Source organism: Phodopus roborovskii, unplaced genomic scaffold, assembly GCF_943737965.1.
Source record: "Phodopus roborovskii unplaced genomic scaffold, PHOROB, whole genome shotgun sequence".
Classification (NCBI taxonomy): domain Eukaryota; kingdom Metazoa; phylum Chordata; class Mammalia; order Rodentia; family Cricetidae; genus Phodopus; species Phodopus roborovskii.
Genome location: NW_026126563.1, coordinates 24,673,751 through 24,695,563, shown reverse-complemented (window position 1 = coordinate 24,695,563; position 21,813 = coordinate 24,673,751). Strand labels below are relative to the sequence as shown.

The 21,813-nt window shown below is 50.9% G+C and overlaps 1 protein-coding gene across 50 annotated transcripts in view; it reads left to right on the top strand.

The window, feature by feature from the left end:
- Positions 1 to 21,813, top strand: part of Celf4 (CUGBP Elav-like family member 4) — a 275,189-nt gene that overhangs the window by 200,737 nt on the left and 52,639 nt on the right. For 30 of the 50 annotated variants that reach the window (XR_007835666.1, XM_051202189.1, XM_051202163.1 and 27 more), the window contains exon 3: positions 17,391 to 17,469. Coding sequence is in view for 49 of the 50 variants with exons in the window: in XM_051202189.1 (XP_051058146.1) it covers positions 17,391 to 17,469 (79 nt within the window). In the remaining variant the exon portion in view is untranslated. The remainder of the gene's footprint in view (positions 1 to 17,390; positions 17,470 to 21,813) is intronic. The other 20 variants (XM_051202193.1, XM_051202185.1, XM_051202167.1 and 17 more) reach the window with 1 other exon arrangement.

Sequence of the window (21,813 nt, the reverse complement as noted above, 5' to 3'; positions counted from 1 at the left end):
CTTTGCAGGCTGAACCTGAATTCTGTCTTTGTTGGCTCTCAAGACTACTGCTGAAAGCAGACACCCACAGCTAAACACTGAGTTGAACTCTTGGAATCCAGTTGCAGACAGGGAGGAGTGATGAGCAAAGGGGTCAAGACCAGGTTGGAGAAACCCACAGAAACAGCTGACCTGAACAAGGGAGGAGCTCAGATAGCTAGGAAACCAGCACAGGACCGACCCAGACCCCCTGAATGTGGGTGTTAGGAGGACTGGGCAGTCTATGGGACCTCTGACAGTGGATCAATATTTAACCCTAGTATACGAATGGACTTTGGGAGCCCATTCCACATGTGTCTCTCAGCCTAGACACATAGCAGAGGGCTTGGGCCCTGCTCCAAATGATATGCCAGACTTTGAAGACTCCCCATGGAAGGCCTCACCTTCCCTGGGAAGCAGAAAGGAGATAAGATGGGGGTTGGTAGGGGGAACAGGGGAGGGCTGGAAGGTGTGGGAACTGGGATTGACATGTAAAACAAGCTTGTTTCAAATTTAAATTAAAAAAATATGTATTTAAAAAGAAAGACTACTGCTGGCAGAAAGCAGAAAGCCTTAGGAGGATGAAGAGCGCCCCCTGCCGTGTGTGTGTGTGTGTGTGTGTGTGTGTGTGTGTGTGTGTGTGTGTGTTTATTTCCCCCCAGTTTAAACTCCTGTACAGTTGCAAAATGGTCATAACACTCACAATGCAGACTTGTCAGGACGGATCTAAGCATCCAGGTAGAGAGGACTGCAAGGAAGAGAAAAGAAAGAGACTGGCAGGGAAGGCACTTCAGCTTTAGCCCTTTAGGTGATGCTTCAATCCCTATTATGCATCATGAACACCAAGCCAGGAACATCAAAGATGATGCTCTTCTTAGCCTACCCAGACTCTCATCACCACAGCTGCTGTAAGCCATTGTCTACAGAAGAGCAAGTCATATCTTGTGCTTACAGCATGGGGGTGGAACACAGAGCTGTGGATGGTGTGGGTGGCTCATCCTTCAGCCTGATGTGAGATCCCATCTTGGGAGGCATTCACCCTGGAGGGTGCTGTGAGACAGCTTCCTGGATTGTGGGTGGTAGGTTAGACCTTTTTGTCTTCTCTGAGTCTGTGACTCCCTGTCTCTGTCTTCCTTGTCAGTAGGGACGCATTATTTCAGATGGCTCTCTGACAAATCCCAACAGACTGTACACAAGTCTCAAGAAGGCTCTAGTCTAGAGAGGATACTGACCAGTGGCATCTGCCCTCAGTCCTGTGGGACAGAAAGAGGGGAGAAGATACTCAGCTCAGGGATGTGTGTTGAATAGATGAGTGGCTAAGAGGCCAGCCACCAGTCCATGTCCTCACTGAGCCTTCTTCTTGTCCCAAGACCAGTCCATGTGTCAGAGAACCTGTAGTTCCAAAGGGTCTTCCACACTATTGGAGGTCCAGCCCAGAGCCCCATGGGAATATCCTGGTCCTGCCTCTGTGATCCCAAATGTCTGTTACTCCCTTAAGTGACCCCAGCTCAGTCTAAGCAGAGCCCAGCTCATCTGGAAAGGCATAAACCCAAGAGCTCAAAGCACCATGAGCTTCGTCTCCTGGCTGATGTGGCATTTTGGAAGTCAAATCGGTACCCCCCACATAGGTGTCAAACCGCATTACAGGAAGATTTCCTGAAGCCAGGATTTACAGGAAAATGTGCCCACGCCCACCAAGAGAGCCCAGGCTTGGCACCATAGTGAGAGCTGGGAAGGTGAGAAGGCCCCATCCCAGCTGTCACAGGGATCTGCCACAGGTTTTTAAGGGAGAGAGAGGCACAGCAGAGCTAATGGAAGATGACACATAATAGCATGTGAGGTACATTGCACAGGGGATCATGGGACACATGGGGTCCTAAGTCACCAGGACCACCAAGGATTGTGGTAGCTGCTCCTTGAAGGCTCAGTGCTGACTTTGACCCTTAGCCCTCTGGCCATGTGTTCACACACAAGCTACTCTAGCAAAAGGCCTACAAAGTCTTTGCATGTGTATGAAAATAAGCATAGACACACTTGAATGCACATATATGTGTGCCCATGTACCTGCGTGATAAAAACCCAAACATCCAGGCATAGGCAAGCACAGTCTCTCCCCTAGGTCCTCAGGAAAGCCATCTTCCAGGCAAAAGTTCCATCGGAGGGACACACAGTTCCCCTCCCCACACAGAGGGAGTGGCCTAGCTTCAGGGCAAAATTTATCATCATTATCCTAATATCATCTCTAGTCTCGGCAGTGGCAGTAGCTAAAGAAAATACCAAAGCTTAAGTCGGGGCGCAGGAGAGAAAGTCAGGAGATAGGAAATATGATTTATGACGGAAATCAATGCAATCATAATACTCTGTGCTTATGAAATTGGGCTGTGCCTCCTGGGCCCACACAGGCCCACTTCACTTCAGCCCTGCCTGTCACCAGAGCTGGGGAGTATGGGTGGAGAAACCTAAATGATGTACACTACCTACCTCCTTTCCAGCCTTCCTTGGAAATAGTAGGGTGCAGGGTATAGTCCAGAGTGGCAGTGGAGAGGAGCTAGTGACAAATGACACCAAGCTGGGTCCCCAGCATTTTGCTAGTGCCTTGACCTACTTGGCCTGTACTGCTCCAGAAACCACTCACTCAGGAAAGGCAGTTGAGACAACACTTATCCTCAGCAAAGAGGGACGTGGTGCCTCAGTGACTGGAACGAAGCAAGCTGCTGGCCATTGCTAAGCTAGCCTGTTTTCTCGCTATTCCAGGACCAGGTTAGCATAAAGGCTAAAGGTAACTGCTTTGGAAGATGCTTCACTCAGAACACACCCTATCCAGCATCCAGCATCCTACCAATAATGTTACCCTGCTAGTTAGGCCATACTCTATGACGGTCCTAATGTGTGGTGCTGCTGGTGACTATGGTGACCGAGAAGGTAGTGATGAAGGTGGTGATGGTGTTGACATGCATGTGCCAACAGCAACAGCAGTAGTCATGTGTGTTCACAGGGTTTCTCCTAGAACTGAGGTCAGGTTAGACATGCAGATTCTGTGGAAACGCCTGAGGCCAATCTCATTCCCACTTTCCCACTCTTCTAGAACTGAGCCAAGAATTTCACACCCTAGCCCAGGGTCCTGAGAAACCCTGGGGTGTATATCTGGGTGTGTAGATACTTATCTCCCTGCTTCAAAAATCTCCAAGCTCCATGACAACTCATTTGAGCTAAAGATAAGGGCCAGCGGACAGTGGAAACATGACTTTCAGGTGGACACTGACCTACCTACACTCAAACCCCACAAGGTAGGAGGCCTCCTTCCAGGGCATCTCCTTCAAGGTCTCTTAAAACAAGGCAGGGCTTCCTGTAGTGGGTAGCTGGATGAATGAATGCCATTAGGAGCAGCTACCTTGTGGTTGTATTTGCTGAATTCAACAGCAGGGAATAAAACAGACTCCAGGAAAGAGGTACCTGGAGGGATGCTGGGGCTCTGGAGGGTGGGTCTTTGCTGAAGAAGAAGCAGAGTTCCACCAGGGGAATCCTGGAAGGCCCAGCATCTCAAGGCATTTTGAATGGTGCTGAAGGGAAGGTAAGTCTAAGAAGAAGGTGTGGAGCTTAGGATATGGATTCTCCCAGCATGCCCTTTGCTATTGGACACTGGAGCTCTGGCAAGTTCTGCAAACACTATTACTCTGTCCCTTCTACCAGGCCCCCATGTCACCGCAGACCTATTTCTAATGGGAGAAGGTGAGCAGAGGTGACATCTTGGAAGCAGGTTGTAAGGAGGTATCCATTGGGCAGGCCCCAGACAGATCCTTAGCCTGCAAGCGAGCATCAAGAGGGTGGGTAGGCTAGGGCAGAGCAGGCAAGGGAGAGACAGTGAGATGGGGGATGTGGCTCAAAACTGAGGTTACAGGGCAGCCTAGCAGTTGGACTTGGGGTCAAGGTGATTGTGCTGGTATTTCAAAGGGCGTCCTGGGCCAGCACCTGCCTTGACAAGACCTCAGGAGCTCAATAGACTTTCCAAACCTAATTAGTGTTTAATGGTCTGGAGAGACACAGCATCCACCGTCACTGGCCGCACCATGGCCGTGCCGTCCAGCCGAAGGTTCTTAATTAACCTTTAAGAAGCCAATCTGCTAGGCTGCTACGAGAGGCCACACATCTGTCCCCACTTGAATGCTCACATGTAAGGATCACGCTGTCCCATGTGTGATTCCGAGGGTGATCCTAATCACCCCTTTAAAGCGGATTTTGGGAAGTGTAACTGGGGTGTGCGTGGCTGCAGGCTGCTGGCCTGTGGCCAGCGTGGCGGGATGACAGGGCTAGGAGATACATAGTGGAGAGCACAAGGGAGACTCAGACACCTGCTGCCTTCAGGAATCAGGACGTGTCCAAGAGTGTGACAGTGGCGAGTGCAGGCAGCCTGAAGAGGCAGGCCCTGCCTGTGAGCATGGAGCGGGAGTCACTGATCCTTCCAGCTGCTCCAGGCTGAGAAGTTTGCTGCCCGAGACAAATATAGGGCAAAGCAGGAATGGAGCAATGGAGGGAGATGGCTGGGTTCTAATCTCAAAGAACTGAAGGTTTCGGAGGATGAGCTAGGCCTTGTGCACTGACAGTGAAAAGTGGGCCTCAAGGGGTGAGAACCAACCGTGCCTAACTTTGGGCTAGAGATCATGCCAGGGAGAATGGCTGACTGACATCCAGAATGTACCAGGAGCAGGGTCCCAATGGCAAGGCAGAATTAAGGGTTACCTCACAGGACTGCAAGCCAAACGGAATCTGTAAGAAGAGGAAGGGGACAAGGCAAGGGACCAGTGTCCCCTACAAGTGTTCAGGCAGAAGGACATGGGGACTGCCTGGCAAGAGGTGGAGCAAGAAGGATTCATGGGGCATTTGGAAGAAGACATGGCGGAGTTGAGAGTGCATGGCGTCTTACCCTCAAATACACATGCCACCCACATGTGCAGCGCACACATCCCATGTCACACCTAGGTGTAGTCACCTACACACACACACACATACACTCTGCACACACTTACATGCACATTAATCACACTGCCACACCCACTTAGGATCACTCACCCAACATGTGCCTATGCGCACTTCTGTAATCACCTGCCCCTCACCCCACACTCCAGCTTTCACATACACATGCTAATACTTGCACCCAAGCCTGACACGATTGCAGGCAGTGCCCGTGACCCAGAGACCCTGGCATGTTCCAGAAGGAGAGCCGTGATCGATGCTTATTAATGAAGCTGCCCCGGAGATGGCTAATTGATGGTGGTGTGCGGCTGTTGTCTGGAATTTAACCTGATTCATCATTTAGCCTGTTGGAGGCCGGAGAGCTGTGTTAATGAATGCCAGGAAAACAGGCTTAGACGAGCTGGGTGCAGGCTCACATTAGAACACTGGAGTGCAAGGGGCAGAGGGAGGGAGAGGATAGGGAGGGAGAAGGGGGGATGATTAAATCTAAAGCCCAGAGACAAAACAAATTCCAAAAAGCAAATGTCGCTGCCTGCTGTTCAGAGGGTGACTCAGGTTTGCGCTCGGCCCGACATCACCAGATTGTAGTGTGGGGATTAAGAGCAATTTCCTCTTCGTGTGTCATTTTCTTGGTGTGGGCTTTCTCCCCAGACCTCTGCTGAGGCTGAAGCCTTGGGAGAGAATTAAGAGGGTTGAGGCTTGGGGAGGGAGTGGAAGAAACCTGGCTGGGGGCCAACCTGGATGGGTGAGGGGACAGACAGGGGGACTCGTATGTGACTCAGTAAGGTGAGAGGATGAGAAGGGAGGGAAAGGATGATGGGTCCCTGCGTCTAATCCTACCCTCTCTTCATCCCTACTCTGTTAGCTTGTCCAGGAGGTTCCATGTCTAAATCTTCAGAGGCAATAGTGGTGTGGCGGGCTGGAAAGTGTCAACTGTAGATGCAGAGAGCCCCTTCCAAGGCAGGGCAGGTGTCAGTCCTAGACACCTGATAGTTGGCTGAAGGAGAATCATGGATATGTTTACAAGGAAATGCTAAGACCTTAGGTGTGCAGAACTGCTCGAGGTTCACACCCAATAATCTGGGGTTCTGAAGCAGGAAGACTGTCATGCTTTTGAGCATATACTGCTTTACATAGTGAGTCCAAGGACAACCTAAGTTACATTTTCAGACTTTAGTTCAACAACAACAGTAAACATTAGTCTCAAATTATGCTATAGAGCCATAGTAGCAAGAACTGTAGACACATAGTAGACCGGGGAGATGGTTTGGTCAACAAAGTGTTTTCCACATAAGCATGAGATCCAGAATTCAGTCCCCAGCATTTACTGAAAAAAAGTTGGCTATAATGCCACACACTTCTAATCTCAGCATTCAGGAGGAAGAGGCAGGTTGATCCCTGAAGCTCACTGGCCAGCAAACCTAGGCAAATCAGCAAGGCCAACATACAGCAGGGCCCAAGAATAGTGGAGCAGAATTTGCTCTTAGCAAGCCTCGTTCTTCTAAAGACTGGACAGTGAACACTGGCGTGTGTGTTGGGGCGGGGGAGGTTGCTCACCGAGGTATTCAATAAGCACTGGTGGGTGAATGAACGAGTGAGTGAGTGAATGAACCAATTTTGTGGTCCATTGAAGAAATGGGCACAGGTTCGGATAGACCAAGTAGAGAGGACAACACTGGGACAAGAACAAAGGACAGGCCCTTGGGAGAGGGCAGATAATAGGTACCACAAATCTCTGCCATTTGGAAGCACCTGCTTCTTGGTCATGCATGGCCTTCCCGCCATAATCTCAGCCTTTCCTCAGAGGGGCAGGGCCAGCCACAAAAGAGCAGGAGGGGAGAAGATGGCTGGGATACTGCTAGGAGTTTTCTCGAAGCCCCATCCCCCTGCATCCTAGGATGGTACGCCTTTAAGGGGTTAAGTGACCGCTGTCCTCCATGAACAAGTACACGGAAGAGCTAGGCCTGAAATCTGGGCTGCTTTCATCCAGAATTATCCATCCACTGTTTTTCAACCATCATGCACCCCCACCCTAAAGAGGGTTAGTGACCCAGCCTGGCTGAGCAGCTAATTAGCTTGGTTTCCACGGCAGCGGTGCTTAACTAAGACTGAGGATCCTCCTACCTCTGCCAGCACAGCCCTGATGAGTGGGAACAGTAAGACTAAGATGGACAAGGAACCCTCAGCATTGGGGGAGTCTTGACAGGGATGCAGGACCTCTAAATCACTTCCTTAGGGTCAGAGATCCATGGACTCCATCTTGGCAACCTTCCACTTCACCTGCTCTAGTCCAGAGAAGCGTGAACTCCAAGAACTCCTTCCCTCCTCATTGTATCATGGAGGTTCAGGGGACAAAGGATATCAAATACCAACCAGGAGAGCTCTGTACTGGAAGCAGTAGTGGGCTTGGCCTGGGGTTGTCACGGGACCTCTGACCAGTCTAGGGCATGGGGCAAAACCTTACTTCTAGCCCTTTAGGTAAAAGGCAGTGGACTTTAAACAAATTTCAGGGAAACGAGGAGGAGAAGGCTCAGAGGAGGAGGAAGGTGCACAGACGGAAGGAGTGTGGGCGGCACTAGCCGCCCACCTACAGAACAGCCTCCCAGTGCTGCTGCTACAGGCTGGACACTGTAGAGTGGAGAAGCCTGTTGCATAGCAACTGCCAGGCAGCCTACTTGGAGGGCTGGACCAAAGAGGATGTGTAGGCTGCAAAGGGGGCTGCCTGGACTAAGGGCTCTGCATCACACATACACACGCACGCGCGCGCGCGCGCACGCACACACACACACACAGGTTTGGCCTGGGGCATGGGATCATTTGAGGATCAAGGACAGCTATAACTTGGGATAATTGATCAGTTTGACCAGTACCTTCCTGGTTCTAGGCTCCTATCTTCCCACAGGGCTAGAGGGGGCAGGGTACCAGAAAACAGTGGCCGATCTTGCTCTAATCACCTGTCTGGCATTGAGCTCACCCCACTCCATGCTCTTGCTGCAAAGAGGCCCTGGTGGAATTCTGTCTTGTTTCAAACAAGCAGGGAACACACAGCCCACAGCACACTCAGGCCCTGCCAGTCTTAGCAGGCACAGCCCACCCCTCCCCTCATCCCTAATGACTAGCCCCACTCATACCCTGTGACTGTCCCTCCCAGTCTTTGTTATCCCTGTTAACTGCATCCCGCACCCCCCATGCCCTCCAACTCTAATCCCATGCACCTTGAGAGTTTGGGTTTCAGGAAAGAACAAAGGATATAATCTCCACTATGTGGGTCATGAAAAATTCTGGAGCATAAGAGAGACTTCCTTGCCACAGTTCACCCCTGTCCTGTCCAGGTGCCCAGCTCCCATCACATGCTGGACTTCACAGGTCCTTTCTCTCAGCCAGAAGGTCCACTCCTATGATAGGATCCAGCCATGTCCCCAAGGCAAGTAGAAGCTTTGCTGCTTCTGGGCAGCCATACTTGAAACCCAGTACAGTTGACAATGCAGAGAGAAGCAATCACAAAGAATCAGTGATGCATGGAGCAACAGGTGTGAGGGCCAGGGGCTGGTTCAGCCAGTGAAGTGTTTGCCTTGCAAGCCTGTGGACCTGAGTTTGATCCAATACTCACATAAAATGCCAGGCTCGCTGAAGTGCACCTGTAATCCCAGAACTGGAGAGGCAGGACCAGGAGGATTTCCAGGGCTTACTGGTCAACCAGTCTAGCTTAATCACCGAACTCCGAGGTCAGTGAGAAATCTTGCCTCTAGAGAGCAATGGAGGAAGACATCCTGTATTGGCCTCTGGCCATTACACACCATGTACACCTGCACACACATGTGTGCCCACCACATACAAAGTCACAGGCGTAATCAAGTGGACTCAATCATGGAAAGCTTGCAAGAAGTAGAGGCAAAGCCTTAGGATTTACTTTACGAGGAAGCAAGAGGAGGTAAGGGATGAAGGAGAGAGAGGCTTACACAGGGGCTCTGGGAGTGACCTGGAGGCCAGTTCAAGCACTTTGCCCAAGGAATCTGCCAGGGGCCTTAGCTGGGAGGTCAAAGAAAAGGGGGCTAAAAAGGGGTGAAGAGCTTGACAAGGCTGATGTATCTTGACCCAACAAGCATCAGATGGCTTTCTTGGATCAGAGAGCAAGGAGAGAAGTAAGATTTATTAAAAAAAAAAAAAAAAATCTTGTCTGGAGGGCTTGCATTTCAATGGGCTCTAGATTTGCATATGTTAACCATCTCCTTGCTCTTCTGTTTGGATGATACTGCTGACTGTCTCCCTAAAGGGCTATCACTGCTTCAATAAACCCCTTCCTAATCCAAAGGTACAACACTGTGGCTTGGCTGGAGGGCAGGGGATTAAAAGGGCCTTTCTCTTTGGTCTGGAAACAAGTCTGAAGGCGGGTGACCCACTTACGCCTCCAGGCACTTCTGCCAGACCCAGGGACTTGAGAGAGGACTTGGTCATCCATTTAATAGGTATGCTAAGGGGTGTGTGTGTGTGTGTGTGTGTGTGTGTGTGTGTGTGTGTGTGCTCGTGCTCTTCTCAGTGCGCATGCCCACATGTGTGTAATGAGGTCAACTTCAGGTGTCTTTCCACAAAACCCTTTCTATTTTGTTTTTCTTTGACAGTTTAAAATATCCACATGATGGATTTTATTCCTCTCTTCCCCCAACCCACCTTCCTCTCCCATTGGACTCTTTCTTCTCAACAAGTCCCCCTGGTACTTTCAAAATGTGGACTGCTTCAGGAATCCATGTGTCACCCTTTTTCAGGGGCTATGGTAATGCTGTCTGCCTTTTCCTAGTCTTGGCTTACGTGACACTGAAGTGAACACAACTTAGGCATTTGAGACAAGGCCTCTCACTGGCCTGGAATTCACCTATTAGGTTGGGCTGGCTAGCCATGGAGAGCCAGAAATCTGCCCCCCATCACTGAGATTGATTATAAGCACATGCTGCCAAGCCCAGCTTTTTCACATGGGCACTGGGGACCGTACTCAGGTTAAGCTTGTACCACAAGTACCTTAATGACTGAGCTATCTCCATGTCCTCACTATGTCTCAAATAGCCATTGCTCTACATCCATGACTGGGGGCTGGATGTGCATCGAAACAATATGGTTATGGCCCTTCCCTTACAGAGTGGAGACAGGCATTAAGCAAACCATCAAGTCTAGGACCAGAACATTCCATCAATGCCACAAAGCAATGAAAGAGAGAATGAGGGAGGGCAAGCAGACTTGAAAAGGTACCTGATATATATTGCAGGGGGAAGCCAAAGCCCACAGGAGGGATAGGAGGCTAAGAGCAGAAGAGATCAACAGCAGCTATACGCCAGGTAGGCCTGGAAGTCTGTACCCTGGCAGGTGGCCAGCTGCCCTGGACAAGCCATGGTGGGGTGCTGTGGGTGCCACTGGGGGCGTCCACAGTCAGGCCTCACTGACAGTGAAGGGCATGTTTCCTTGGACCTCTGGTCTTCTATTACGGAGTGAGCCATATGCAGTTTATTAAGGAGGCAATTAAAGCAGTAATATTTTACAACAAACTGCAAATGATGCACACAGTCTCCGTATTTCCCCCGAGAGCTTCCTCACCAGGGGAATGGAAACCCCAGGTAAGGGTTCAGCCTTCTCTTCAACTTCGCCCAAGGCTGGGAATCTAACCCGCATCGCATGAGATGGTGACCACCCTGGCAGTTTGGGACACATACTTTTGTCATTAATGTGTTAACTGTATTATTTGTGTGAAGGTGAACTTCAGGGAAGGCAGCATGGAGAAGCACACACCTCTGTCTTATGAGGGAGTTCCACTCTCTTTCCATAAAGGGGTCCTCACAGCCACCCCCGGACTTGCGTGCCAATGGCTGTCCACGCTTAGTCTCTCTTCTCAAAAAGTGCCTGCCGTAGACAAGCAGGGCAGTACTGGGAAGGTGAACACAGTAGGACTGCACATGTGAAGCTAGGGTAGACTACTTGATGTGATATTATCTCCAAAAGGGTGTGCGTGCAGGCGGAGGGCAGGGCTCAGGGTACACCTTCTAAAGAAACACTTTTGAGTAGCATCCATACTCTCAGAAGGCACACACACTCACAATTTAGAGCGTTACCACCTTGGAACTCTTTGGGCTTTAGTTTTGAACCATGTTTTTTAAAATGATGTTCTGGGACATGGCTCTGGTTTGGGATCTCTGCTCGTGCAAAGGCTGGTCCTTCCACACACTGATCCCCACACATCTGCATGATGGATGTTATCTGTGCCAACCAGCAGTGGACAAATGAGAGGGATCAGGATGGAACACACTCATCTTACGGCAGCCCAGGCTGGCTGTGCTTTGACATGGCTGGTCAGATCGCAGCAGACTATGTGTGCCCTTTACACCAGTACTGACTATGTCCCAGGGACAGCGTACACACATTAACATCACTTGTCTCTGGTAGTCCTCATCTGCAAACCAGGAAGCATTTAGGACTCAAGGACTGCCAGTGGGAGGGGGAACCCAGAACGGAACACAGAAGGACAGCCCTTTGAAATCAGGCCAACTACGCTTCTTCTTACACTGCAGGGCTATTTCTGCCCACAGACACTGGAGAGGCTGATCTTGTCTGTCCTATAATGGGCACTACCTTCCTGCATTCTTCTACCTTCTTCTTTTATCCTGATTCCCAAGCCAAAATGAATTCTTTAAGGCAACAGTTACTACTAATCACTCATGAGCCACACGTGCTTCAGAGATGCTCAGTTGAGAGGTTGGGTCCTGAGGTAGCAGCTTCTGAGAAAGGCCCATGACCTAATGAGAAACGATCCCACTGTCATCAGGGAAATCGAAGCTGGATGAGTACATATGAGGACAATCCTAGGTCACCTCCAGAATTAGGTTTTGACTGCTGTAAGGCAATGGGGAATGCAGGAAGGCTCAGCCTCACCCTGGATCTCTACACCAGCCTTTAGGGAGTACACAACTGCAGAAGGTAGACATCTCTGCCTCTAATGACAGGGCCCAGTTGACTGTTCAGGGACCCCCAGATGCCCAGGCTGGCTCCACTCTGGAGATGGTGCTCATTGCAGTCCAAGGAACTCTTTAAAGGCTGGGAGAGTAAGTTCGCACAAATCAAACCATGCTCTCACATGAATCCAGTGAGCAGCCAGGCAGGTACCAGGAGGAACTGGAGAAATGGTGCTAATTAGAGCCATCTTCCTGAAGATGGATGGTGGCCTTGCACCCTGACTCTCAGGGATCAGGCAGCAGAGACCTGTGAGAAGCAAATGTGGCAGGCATAGAGAAGAACAGAGCAGAGGCCGCAGGGGTGTGAGAGGGGAGACGGAATCTGTCAGTCTGTCTGCCCGTCAGCCACAGGTCTCTACCTCTGCAGAGAGCCATGCTGGACAGGTGAAGCCTTTTGACCAGCTCAATCATCGTATTTATTCTAATTGTATCGTAATCGTCCCCAAGGAGCCTGGTTCAAATGAGCTTGACATTATTAAAATTTTAATGCCCAGTTTTCATAGCTGAATGAATATTTAAAGGGTATGTCCCGGCGTACGTTATGATGATGAAGAAATTAATGGAATGTCTTGTTTAATGCATGGCTATGTGTTGATGCAAAGAGTAGCGGAGGGAGGGGCAGGGGACAGGGAGCCCGAGCCGGAGGAAAGGGACTAGGAAGGGGCCACCTGCCTGCCCACCCTCTGCCATTATGAGGAGCAAAGCTGGTTCTAAACCCTGATGTGGGGAGACCAGCTCACTCCATGCACATCTCTCTCCCCAAAGCAGAACCAGAAGTTGACAAGGATAGACCTGGGTGTGGCGAGGGACAGGAAAGGACCAGTTCCTGTCTGGCCCCAGCCATATGTGCAGAGCTCGGGAAACTGACACGCTCAAACCAAATCAGTTTGCTCTTTCTGGAAAAAGGCCACAGTTCCCACGTAGTCTCCACAGAAGGCAGGCACAGGAGCCTCTAGCTCCCTGGGGAGCTGTTCCTGATCCAGGGAAGGCCACCCTTGGCTGGGCTGCCACCCTGACCTAACCTGGAGGGCAGGATCCAGAATGAAGAACACGCCTTAGGGAAATGACGCGTGGTGGCTCTCTCAGGGCCCTCGCAGTGTTGGGAGGTGTGGGTAGGTGACAGTGGCCTGTGAGAGAGGAGAAAGGTGAGGACCAGTGGGGTCCGGAGACCCTGGCTTAGGCCTGGGAAATAATGTTTGCTACAGGAAGAGTGCCAGGTGGCTATTGCTCCCTTTGATCACTGTTTGCTCCTCCCTAACCCACACTCTTCCCTTCCTTTGGTGCCCTCCTGGCTTCTCCTCACCCTCTACCACACTTGGCTTTGTCCTCATCTCTCACTATCCCTGTGGCCTGACTTGGTACCCTGCACCAAAGCCTGCTTGTTCTGTCCACACTTGCTTTCTTAAGGTGGAGCGAAGGCTTGGTAAAGCTGGACCTATCAAGGGGGCATGCCTGTTCCTGCTCCAGCCTCTTGCGGAGAGGCTGTTGTAGCTGGGAAACCTCCACATCATAGCCTGGCATTTGACTGCTGCTGCAAAATAAGTAAGTCTGGGCCTGTATGTTATCCGGGCCTCCCTGGCTAGCATTTGAGGGAAGCCCTGCAAACGCTGGCTGGACACTGACCACCCTTCTGACAGCGGGTGATATTAAAGTCACTAAACCAAAATAAATGATAAATGGGTGTTTATTGGGGAACAACTTACACTGATTATAATAAAGAACCTTCACAGCCTTTCTCTGCCCTTCCAATCCGATCCACAACCAGAGAGAGAGAGAGAGAGAGAGAGAGAGAGAGAGAGAGAGACCATGCCTCACACATTCCTCTTTCCACTCTGTCCACACTTGAAGCCACGCCCAAAGGGGTGTGACCATGTTACAGGATCACAGGGAAGATGCTACTACACCCTTGGGTGCAATGGGAATGACAAGGTGGCTCCAGGAAGTTCAACTCAATGGGAGCCAAGTCAGTTCTGCTCTGGTCTATGTGGAGAACCCACGGGTGCCCAGCCTGTGGTTGAGGTTCAGTGACAGGACAGTGAGAAGCTAGACTCCACCACCAGGAATCCCTCAGTTAAGTTGGGGAGAGATATAGGGGGCAATGAGGAGTGAGCCAGTAATAATCGTCAGGGAGGTGTAGGTATATTGTCCAGGCCTGGCAAGGGATGAAAGATTCTTTGAAGGAGCTATTGCAGGCCTAACTCAGCAGTGGAAGGCTGAGCATTCTGAGTGGTCTGATACCAAAAATGGCCAGAGAGGAGCTGCAAGAGGGCAGGGTGGATGGCTCCATGTATATGGAGAAAATTTCATCAACTTTCAGGTTGCTATGGAAAATAGGATGTATTGTGTCAGAAAGATTCCTGGCCCAGACACTGGCCACCTGTAGGACTCTTCTGAATAACACTAGCCTAGAACTCAGACCCTCCTCCCAGAGGCAGAACCATCTTCTCCCCCACACGGTCGCTAAGGATAAGGGCTCTACACGCGCATGCGCGCACGCACACCACACACGCACGCACACACACACACACACACACACACACACACACAGAGTCTTGTTCACACCTCTGCCTGCCAGACTGACTCCCCCACCAGTGCTCTTCATCTTGGCTAGCCTCTTTCTTAGGCCACCCCTGAGCCCACCCCACCTGGCTCCCAGCATCTTCCAACCCCAGAGGCAGCAATCCGGAACACTGGGTTCCATTTACTATCTATGTAACTGTGGGCTGGCGGCTGGCGTCCTAATCTCTTTGCAGCTCTGCTTCCTTGACTGCAGTGACTCTGCTCACACATATTTTAGAAGTTATCACACTCTAGCAATAAAATGCATATAGCAGCTGCGGAGTCTTGGGCAGTCCAAGCCCCCCACCCCACCCCTCTTGCAAGTGGATTCCACCCTCAAGTGTGCCTTTTATATGGAAAAGGGTGGATTCCCTGGAAGATGTTTCCCTCAGTCAGATCTCATGGACTAGATTTATGCATTGGCTGGGGCTGCTGGATACAAGCTACTTGTGTGGTTTAAATTACCAAAATGTACTTCTCACTGACCTGGGGGCTCTTCTAGAACAAGGTGTGAGCAGGTTTGGTTTTGAGTGAAGTCTTTCTTCCTGGGAGAGGGTCACCTTGCTGCGTCCTCACACGGCCTTTGTTCATGTGCCTAGGTCCCTGTGTTTCCTCTTTGTCTCATAAGGACAGCAGCCATGTGGGCCTTGCCATTATTACTCAATGTAACTGTATTTACCTCCTTGATGTTCATCGTTTTTTCCAGATACAGTCACACTGAGGGCTACAGCTTCACTGTATGAACGAGCATTGCAAAATTCAGTCCACAGAGGGGTCCCAGATAGCCTTAACCAACAATAGAATGTTGGAGCAGGGCACTGCCAGCCTAAGGAATGAACTTGAGGGAGGAAGATATGGAAATATGGGCTTCTACACCAAAAACATTACAATTTGGTGGCCCAAAGAATCTGCTCCAAACTGCCCTTGCTACTTGGATGTTTTGTATTCTCTGCTTACTATCTGGCCCTTAGGCTGAGGTCCCTAGCAGAAAATCCATGAAAGCTACTCACTCTGTCCCTGCTAGTGTTGTCCCTGCCTCTCTTGGTAGCATCCTACTACCAGGTTCCTCCCAGCAAGATATTGATAATATTTCCGACCTCAGAGAACTGCCTACTTTGAAAGCACCGTGGCTGGAGAGATAGGTGTGAGAGAAAACAGTGGTCATAACTGGGCCCAACTCTGTTAAGTCCTCGGATAGTGAGGGGAAACATCCAGGTGGGCAGTGGAAAGTGACAGCTGGGGCTGTAGCTCAGTATGGGGGTACAGAGTAACATGCAAACAGCCTTAGCTTCAACTCCCAGTGAGATGCTGAGCTCCAAACAGCAAGCCAGGAGTGACAAAATTCCCCCTGGATCTCCTCTCCCATAGTAAGATCCCTGGCTGGTCTTACAGACATTTCCTTTCCTTCCGAGTTTGGAGAGGATTGTCTTGCTGGAAATCCAAAAGCAGCCTGTCACACTTCCATATGCTGGCAGTTTGCTGTAGGGTGACACTCTTCCTGTGGCTGAGGGGCTGGAGCTTTCACACAAACCCTCTTCCAGGACTGTCAATCATGACCCGGTGGCAAAGCAGGACAGCCTGGCCCCCAGAGGCCTGTCTTGCTGGCCTTGGCTCCTGCATCTCCTTCCGTCTGCCCTCACTCGGTCCTGCGGTCCTGCGTGCTGCCTCTGTCCTTCCTTGCGTAGCTCTGCCCTTCCCCTGGCCTCAGCTTCACCTTGCTGAGTCACAAACATCCTCCCTGCAACCCCCAGTTGTCTGGATGCAGCCAAAACTCACTTCAAATCCTAGACCGGAAGGCAGGAGGCAGCTTGTGACTGCTGGTCCAGGCCCCATAAGGGAGGGAAATTGGCAAGAAGGTCTTAAGGTGCAGTGGGAGCAAGTGCAGAAATAGCCTTTGCAGACTCTGCCGCAAGGTGGCCTGGAAAGCAGGTGACTGACTGTCTCTTGGCCTCGGCTTCTCTGTCTTTAAAATGGGGTGCTTTTGCTGCTCTCCTTGCCTCTTAGGACCTGTTCTTGTGAGAGAAATGCAATTGCAAAAAGGGATCGTGGGCAGGCATACAGGAGAAACATGGTGAAGACATAAAGAACGTCGCATTGTGTGGTTTCTATAATTTTTATTGTCTGAAATACGGCGGGAACCCAAAGCTGGCAAGACCACCCTAAACCTCAGAGCGGTTTGAGCCAAGAAGCTTGGAGTTCAGAGACCCCTAGTGGCCAAATGTAGTACCGCACCAGTTCCAGGGAGAAGCCTGCGCAGGCAGTCCGGTGCCTTAGTGCCCTGACAAGCACTAGACAATTGGTGGTGTCTGTTCTACCCTCGGCGGATCTCTCTGACTGCCTTCAGTAACCCCAGCCTTGAGCTCCTCTCTAAACATAGATATAGGAACCAAGTCCTCCGCCACCTCTGTCTCACAGCCAGGCTTAGAGATGGCAGGGTCTGAAGTCTGATACCCTGCAGGGACTAACTCGGCAAAGCCAATTGGGCTGAGGGACCTAAGGCTGGACCACAAGTGTGCCTCAGGTACAGCAGGACCTTCTGGGTAAAGAGAGGAGAAATAGGCTTGTATTTGAAATTCTGGTATCAGGGTATTGAGAGCTAGTCAAGGAGCAAGGAGGCCTATAGCTTCTCCGACCCAGAGGCCCTCCATCTACTCTCTTGCATGCATGCGCGGTACTGGGCTTTGGAGGGTGAGGTGGTGGACGAAGGTGGGTGGAACCTTGAAGGAATGTATGTGCTTGTCTCTAGGTGTGTGGGTTCCCAATGTGGCCGTGTCCTACACACTGGCATCTGTGCTCTTGAGCACTTTGGCCCCAGGTTCCCTGTAATGATGTTCCTCTTCTCTGTTGCAGATGAACCGGCCGATCCAGGTGAAGCCTGCGGACAGCGAGAGCCGAGGAGGTAGTAGCTGCCTGCGCCAGCCCCCTTCACGTGAGGGCCCACTTGTCTCTGACTCCTCCCCTCCTCCTCCTTTCTTCCCCCACCCTGTCTGGCTGCAGCGACTCCCTACCTCTTCCTCTTCCTGCTGCTCCCCCAACCCACTGAAGGTTAGGAGCAGGCCTTTGTTGTTCTGGGTGACTGATGATGTGGAAAGACAATAGGGAGGGCCTAGGAGACTGGGGCCTGCAGGCAGGAGGGGAAGGGTTTAATACTTGTCTAATGAACCAAGGAACCATGTAGGAGGTATCCTTTTCCATTCTCTTAGGCAAAAAAAAAAAAAAAAGTGTCCATTTGGGTGCTGTCAAGAAAAACCCACTGTGATGGGATTTGAACACTGTTGCTTCGTTAGGAGAGAAGCAATGCTTGTGATCTTGTTCTAAGAAGAGTCAAGGCTGTGAAGGAACACGTCTGAGAATCCGAGAGGCAGGCACTGTGGTGAGGGTGCAGGCCTGGCCGCACAAGGCAAGCATGGAGATAAAAGATTGCAAAGGTGGATCCAAGCAGGCAGACAGATGTCCGGAAGAGGACAGAGGGAGAAGGACATGGTTTTACCCACAAATGCTACCCCATGCACACACATGAAAGAGACAGACAGATGATAGATAGATAGATAGATAGATAGATAGATAGATAGATAGATATAGATAGACAAACCCCAGACGCTCAGCCTTAGGAAGACAAGACTTGTGGCCAGCCAGGGACATCTCTGTTACCAGGCAACAATTCTGGTGGAAGGAAATTCAGTGCCTTTGTAGCAACACTGCTTCCCAACCTCAGCTCCAGGGTGACCTGTGCTCAGTCTCTAGATACCCCCTAGGTAGGATTCAACCACACTACACTCTGAAAAGGAAGTAAGAGACAATGATAAAGAATACCTCCAGCATCAAAGGTCGGGCCTCTGTCACCCAAGCCTGGATTCTGTCCACAGCCAGCTGCCTTTCCCATGGTACCAAGCATACAGGCTTACCTGAGAGAGAGGAGGAGAAGCCTCAGCACAAGAGAGGGAAGGGAGCCACGGGGCCCTGCTAGGGTCCAGACTAATTAATAGCCTTGCAAAGGATGATGCTGCCCTTTCTGCTTCACATGAAGTCTACCCTCAGCCTCCAATTTCACATTTACCTTGCACGTGCCTGGCTTCAGCACTCAACATTACCCTCAGAAATGTGGACAAACTCAGTCCCTGATCAGACCCTGGACTCCCCCCCCCCCAAGAGGACACTGTCCTATCCACCAATGGCAGATTCTCCCACCCAAGCACCCACAGGCTCAGCAGATGATGAACCAGACAGTCAGCCTCATTAGCAGGAGACTCTGGAATGCAGGGAAAGGGGAAGGGGCACCTGCTTCCAACCTTGGTCAGCAGTGAGAGGTCTTGGCCACTCATCCACCAGGTAAGGGTCCCTCCCAGAACAAGAATCACCAGGGAAAGTGTCCTAGTTCTGGCTACCATTGTCATGATGGAACACCGTGATCAGAAGCAAGTTGGGGAGGAAAGGGTTTATCTGGGTTACACTTCCACATCATGGTCCATCATTGAAGGAAGTCAGGGCAGGGAACTTAAACAAGGCAGGAACCTGAAGGCAGGAGTTGATACAGAGGCCTTAGAGGGGTGCTAACTGACTTGTTCTCCATGGCCTGCTCTGCCTGACTTCTTATTGAACTCAGGACTACCTGTGCAGAGGTGGAACATGTCCACAATGGGCTGGGCCCTCCCATACCATCACTGATTAAGAAAATGTTCCATGGTCTTGCCTGCATCCTGATTTTATGGAGGCATTTTCTCAATCATGGTTGTTCCTGTATCTCAAATGACTATAACCTGTGTCAAGATGACATAAAACTAACAAGCCCATAGGGGCCAGAGAAGTCTGGAGACAGTCCATTACGCAAGAGGGAGGGCAGGGGGATGAAATGGAGGCATCAGTTTAGCCCCAGCTGTCTTCTGTCTCCTGCAAAGTCTCCTGGCTTCTTCTGACAAGCCTCCCACCACAGTAGGATTTGGCCCAGATGCCCCTTGGCCACTATCTCTCCAGACTCAAGGACTTCTGCCCCTGGCTTTCACTACCCATTAAGCTTGGCTAGCCATTTTTCTTCCTCTTTCTTTTCCCCTAGAAGCTTACAAGAAAATAAAATACACCAAAGACACTTAAAACTCAGAGTCAGTTGAAATGAGGGAAACTCCAGTGTCACTGAAGGTGGCACTGGTCCCAGTGTTCCTTCCAGAACACTCCCTAGAGCCCTGTTACAAGCACTTATCTGGCCCAGGCCCTTCTTGACCTGAGCGTCAGGTCCTACCCACCAGGGCTCAAGCAGATACCTGGTGCCAGCCAAAGGCACCTCCTGTCTTAGAGCACGGACACATCTCACCCAGGGAAGGCTCACTGAACACTCAGAACCCCGATAACTGAGGTACTCCAGTGTAAAGGACCTAAGTGAGCAAGTCCACAGGCTCCCTCTTTCCACTCTGGTTTCCTCCTTGATGAAGTCAGGATCATGGCCTTACTCAGCCTCACTCAGGGCATAAGAGACCCATGGCAGGGTTCAGGGTCTCTCCTAGAAATGGTGTCCAGAATACAGGCCCGGTAAGAGCTGGGTGCAAGTCACCCAGACACGCAGTGCCTCACTGTCATATTCAGGGAGCCACATGACAGAGGGTGGCTCTCAAGTCCAGGCAGGCTATTCGGTGCAAGTGCTAGCAGTTAACGCAGGCGTAGACAACGGCACTTCTAGACTTGAAGGAAAGGGATCCCCAGAGCTGGGGGGGGGGGAGAAACCAGAGTGGCCTGAACAAGGAGGGCTTCTCCTAGAGAAGCCTCAGAGGGATCAGGCAGGCCTGGCTCCAGCAGGTTCTCCAGGACTGATGTGGGTGAGGGACATCCCCCGAGTCCCAGCCCAGCTGAATGCCTATTCTAATACTCCTCACCCATCCCTTGCCTGGGAGGCAGTTGCTCTCCAACTCCAAGCTGCTAACCTCATCGCCTTTCTCCCATATATCTCCTGCTCTGACACTTGCCCCAAGCCAGATTAATCAGCTCTTTTATTCTTGCTGCGGTGGAGGGGGTGGGGGGGAGGAGAGCCGAACCTAAACATCTATCTATTAATTGCATATTCAATATTAAACAGGGAGATGGTCCTGAGTCAGCACTATCACCAAGCTATTTTTTAAATAAGAAAGTTGGTTTAAAATAATCTAATATCCATTAAATATTTCTTGTGGGGGAGGGAGGGAAAGGAAGGAGGGGAAGGTGAAAATGATTAAAGGAATAAAGAAGAGGAGAGAGGTGTGGAAGGGAGGGAGGGGTGGGGGAATGCAGCGGGTAAGAAGGAAGGGTGAGAAGAAATGGGTTGCGGAGAGGAGAGGGCTCAGGGGGTAAAGTGCTTGAGTCAGGAGGACCTGAGTTCAAGCCTCCAGCACCTAGGTAAAAAGCTGAGTATATGTTAGGGGTCTGCAATCCTGTCACTGAGCAGGCATAAGAGGCAAGGTATGAAGAGACAGGAGGAGCCGAGCAGCTGAGGCTTCTTGGGCAGTCAGTCCAGCCTATAGGAGGGCTCAGGTTCAGTGAGAGACCATCTTAACACAATAGGGTAGAGACTGATGGAGGAAGGCATTCTCTATCAGCCTACGCAGACACAGACACACACACACACACACACACACACACACACACACACCACAACTTTTTCTTTAAAGAAAAGAATATGAAAGAGGGAAACAGGAGTGGGGAGGCGGGGCTTGGGGATGTGTGTTGGAACTGGGAGGGGCAGGAAAGGAAGTACCCCAGAAACAGTGATGCGGGGGCCCAGACCTACCCAGGGTGCATCTTCATCTTCATCTCAGACCCGGCAGCTCTACTCCCAGGCCACTCAATATTCCAAAGACTTGGAGCCTGGGACATACATGTGCCTCTGGGGTCTCTACCCAACTGCCTTCCAGGTCAGGAAAGAGACCTTTGCCGGAGGCGGAAGAAGGCTTCTGACCACACCCTGTCCACACAGAGGCAACTGCTAGCTCAGGCATTCCAAGGCTCCATTCTCATTCCATGGGGTTCTGGGAATGGGCATGAGCAGATGTCAACAGAGCTGTAAGTGTAAGGCTGGCGCTGGCATTTTTTTTTTTTTTTTTTTTTTTTTTTTAACCTGCAGAGCTCCAGTACAGATGTCTTGCTTAGTTGGGTTGATAGGAACGGTAGCAAGGTTCTTTTCCTCTTCTGTTCTAGCCACATGAGAACCAGCATGAAGGCTGGGTCCATCAGAGCCTGGGGCTAACAGGCCAACTCTTAGCAGGTCACTGTTTCCAGATGCCCTGCCTAAAGCTGACAGGTCTGGCCTTTGAAA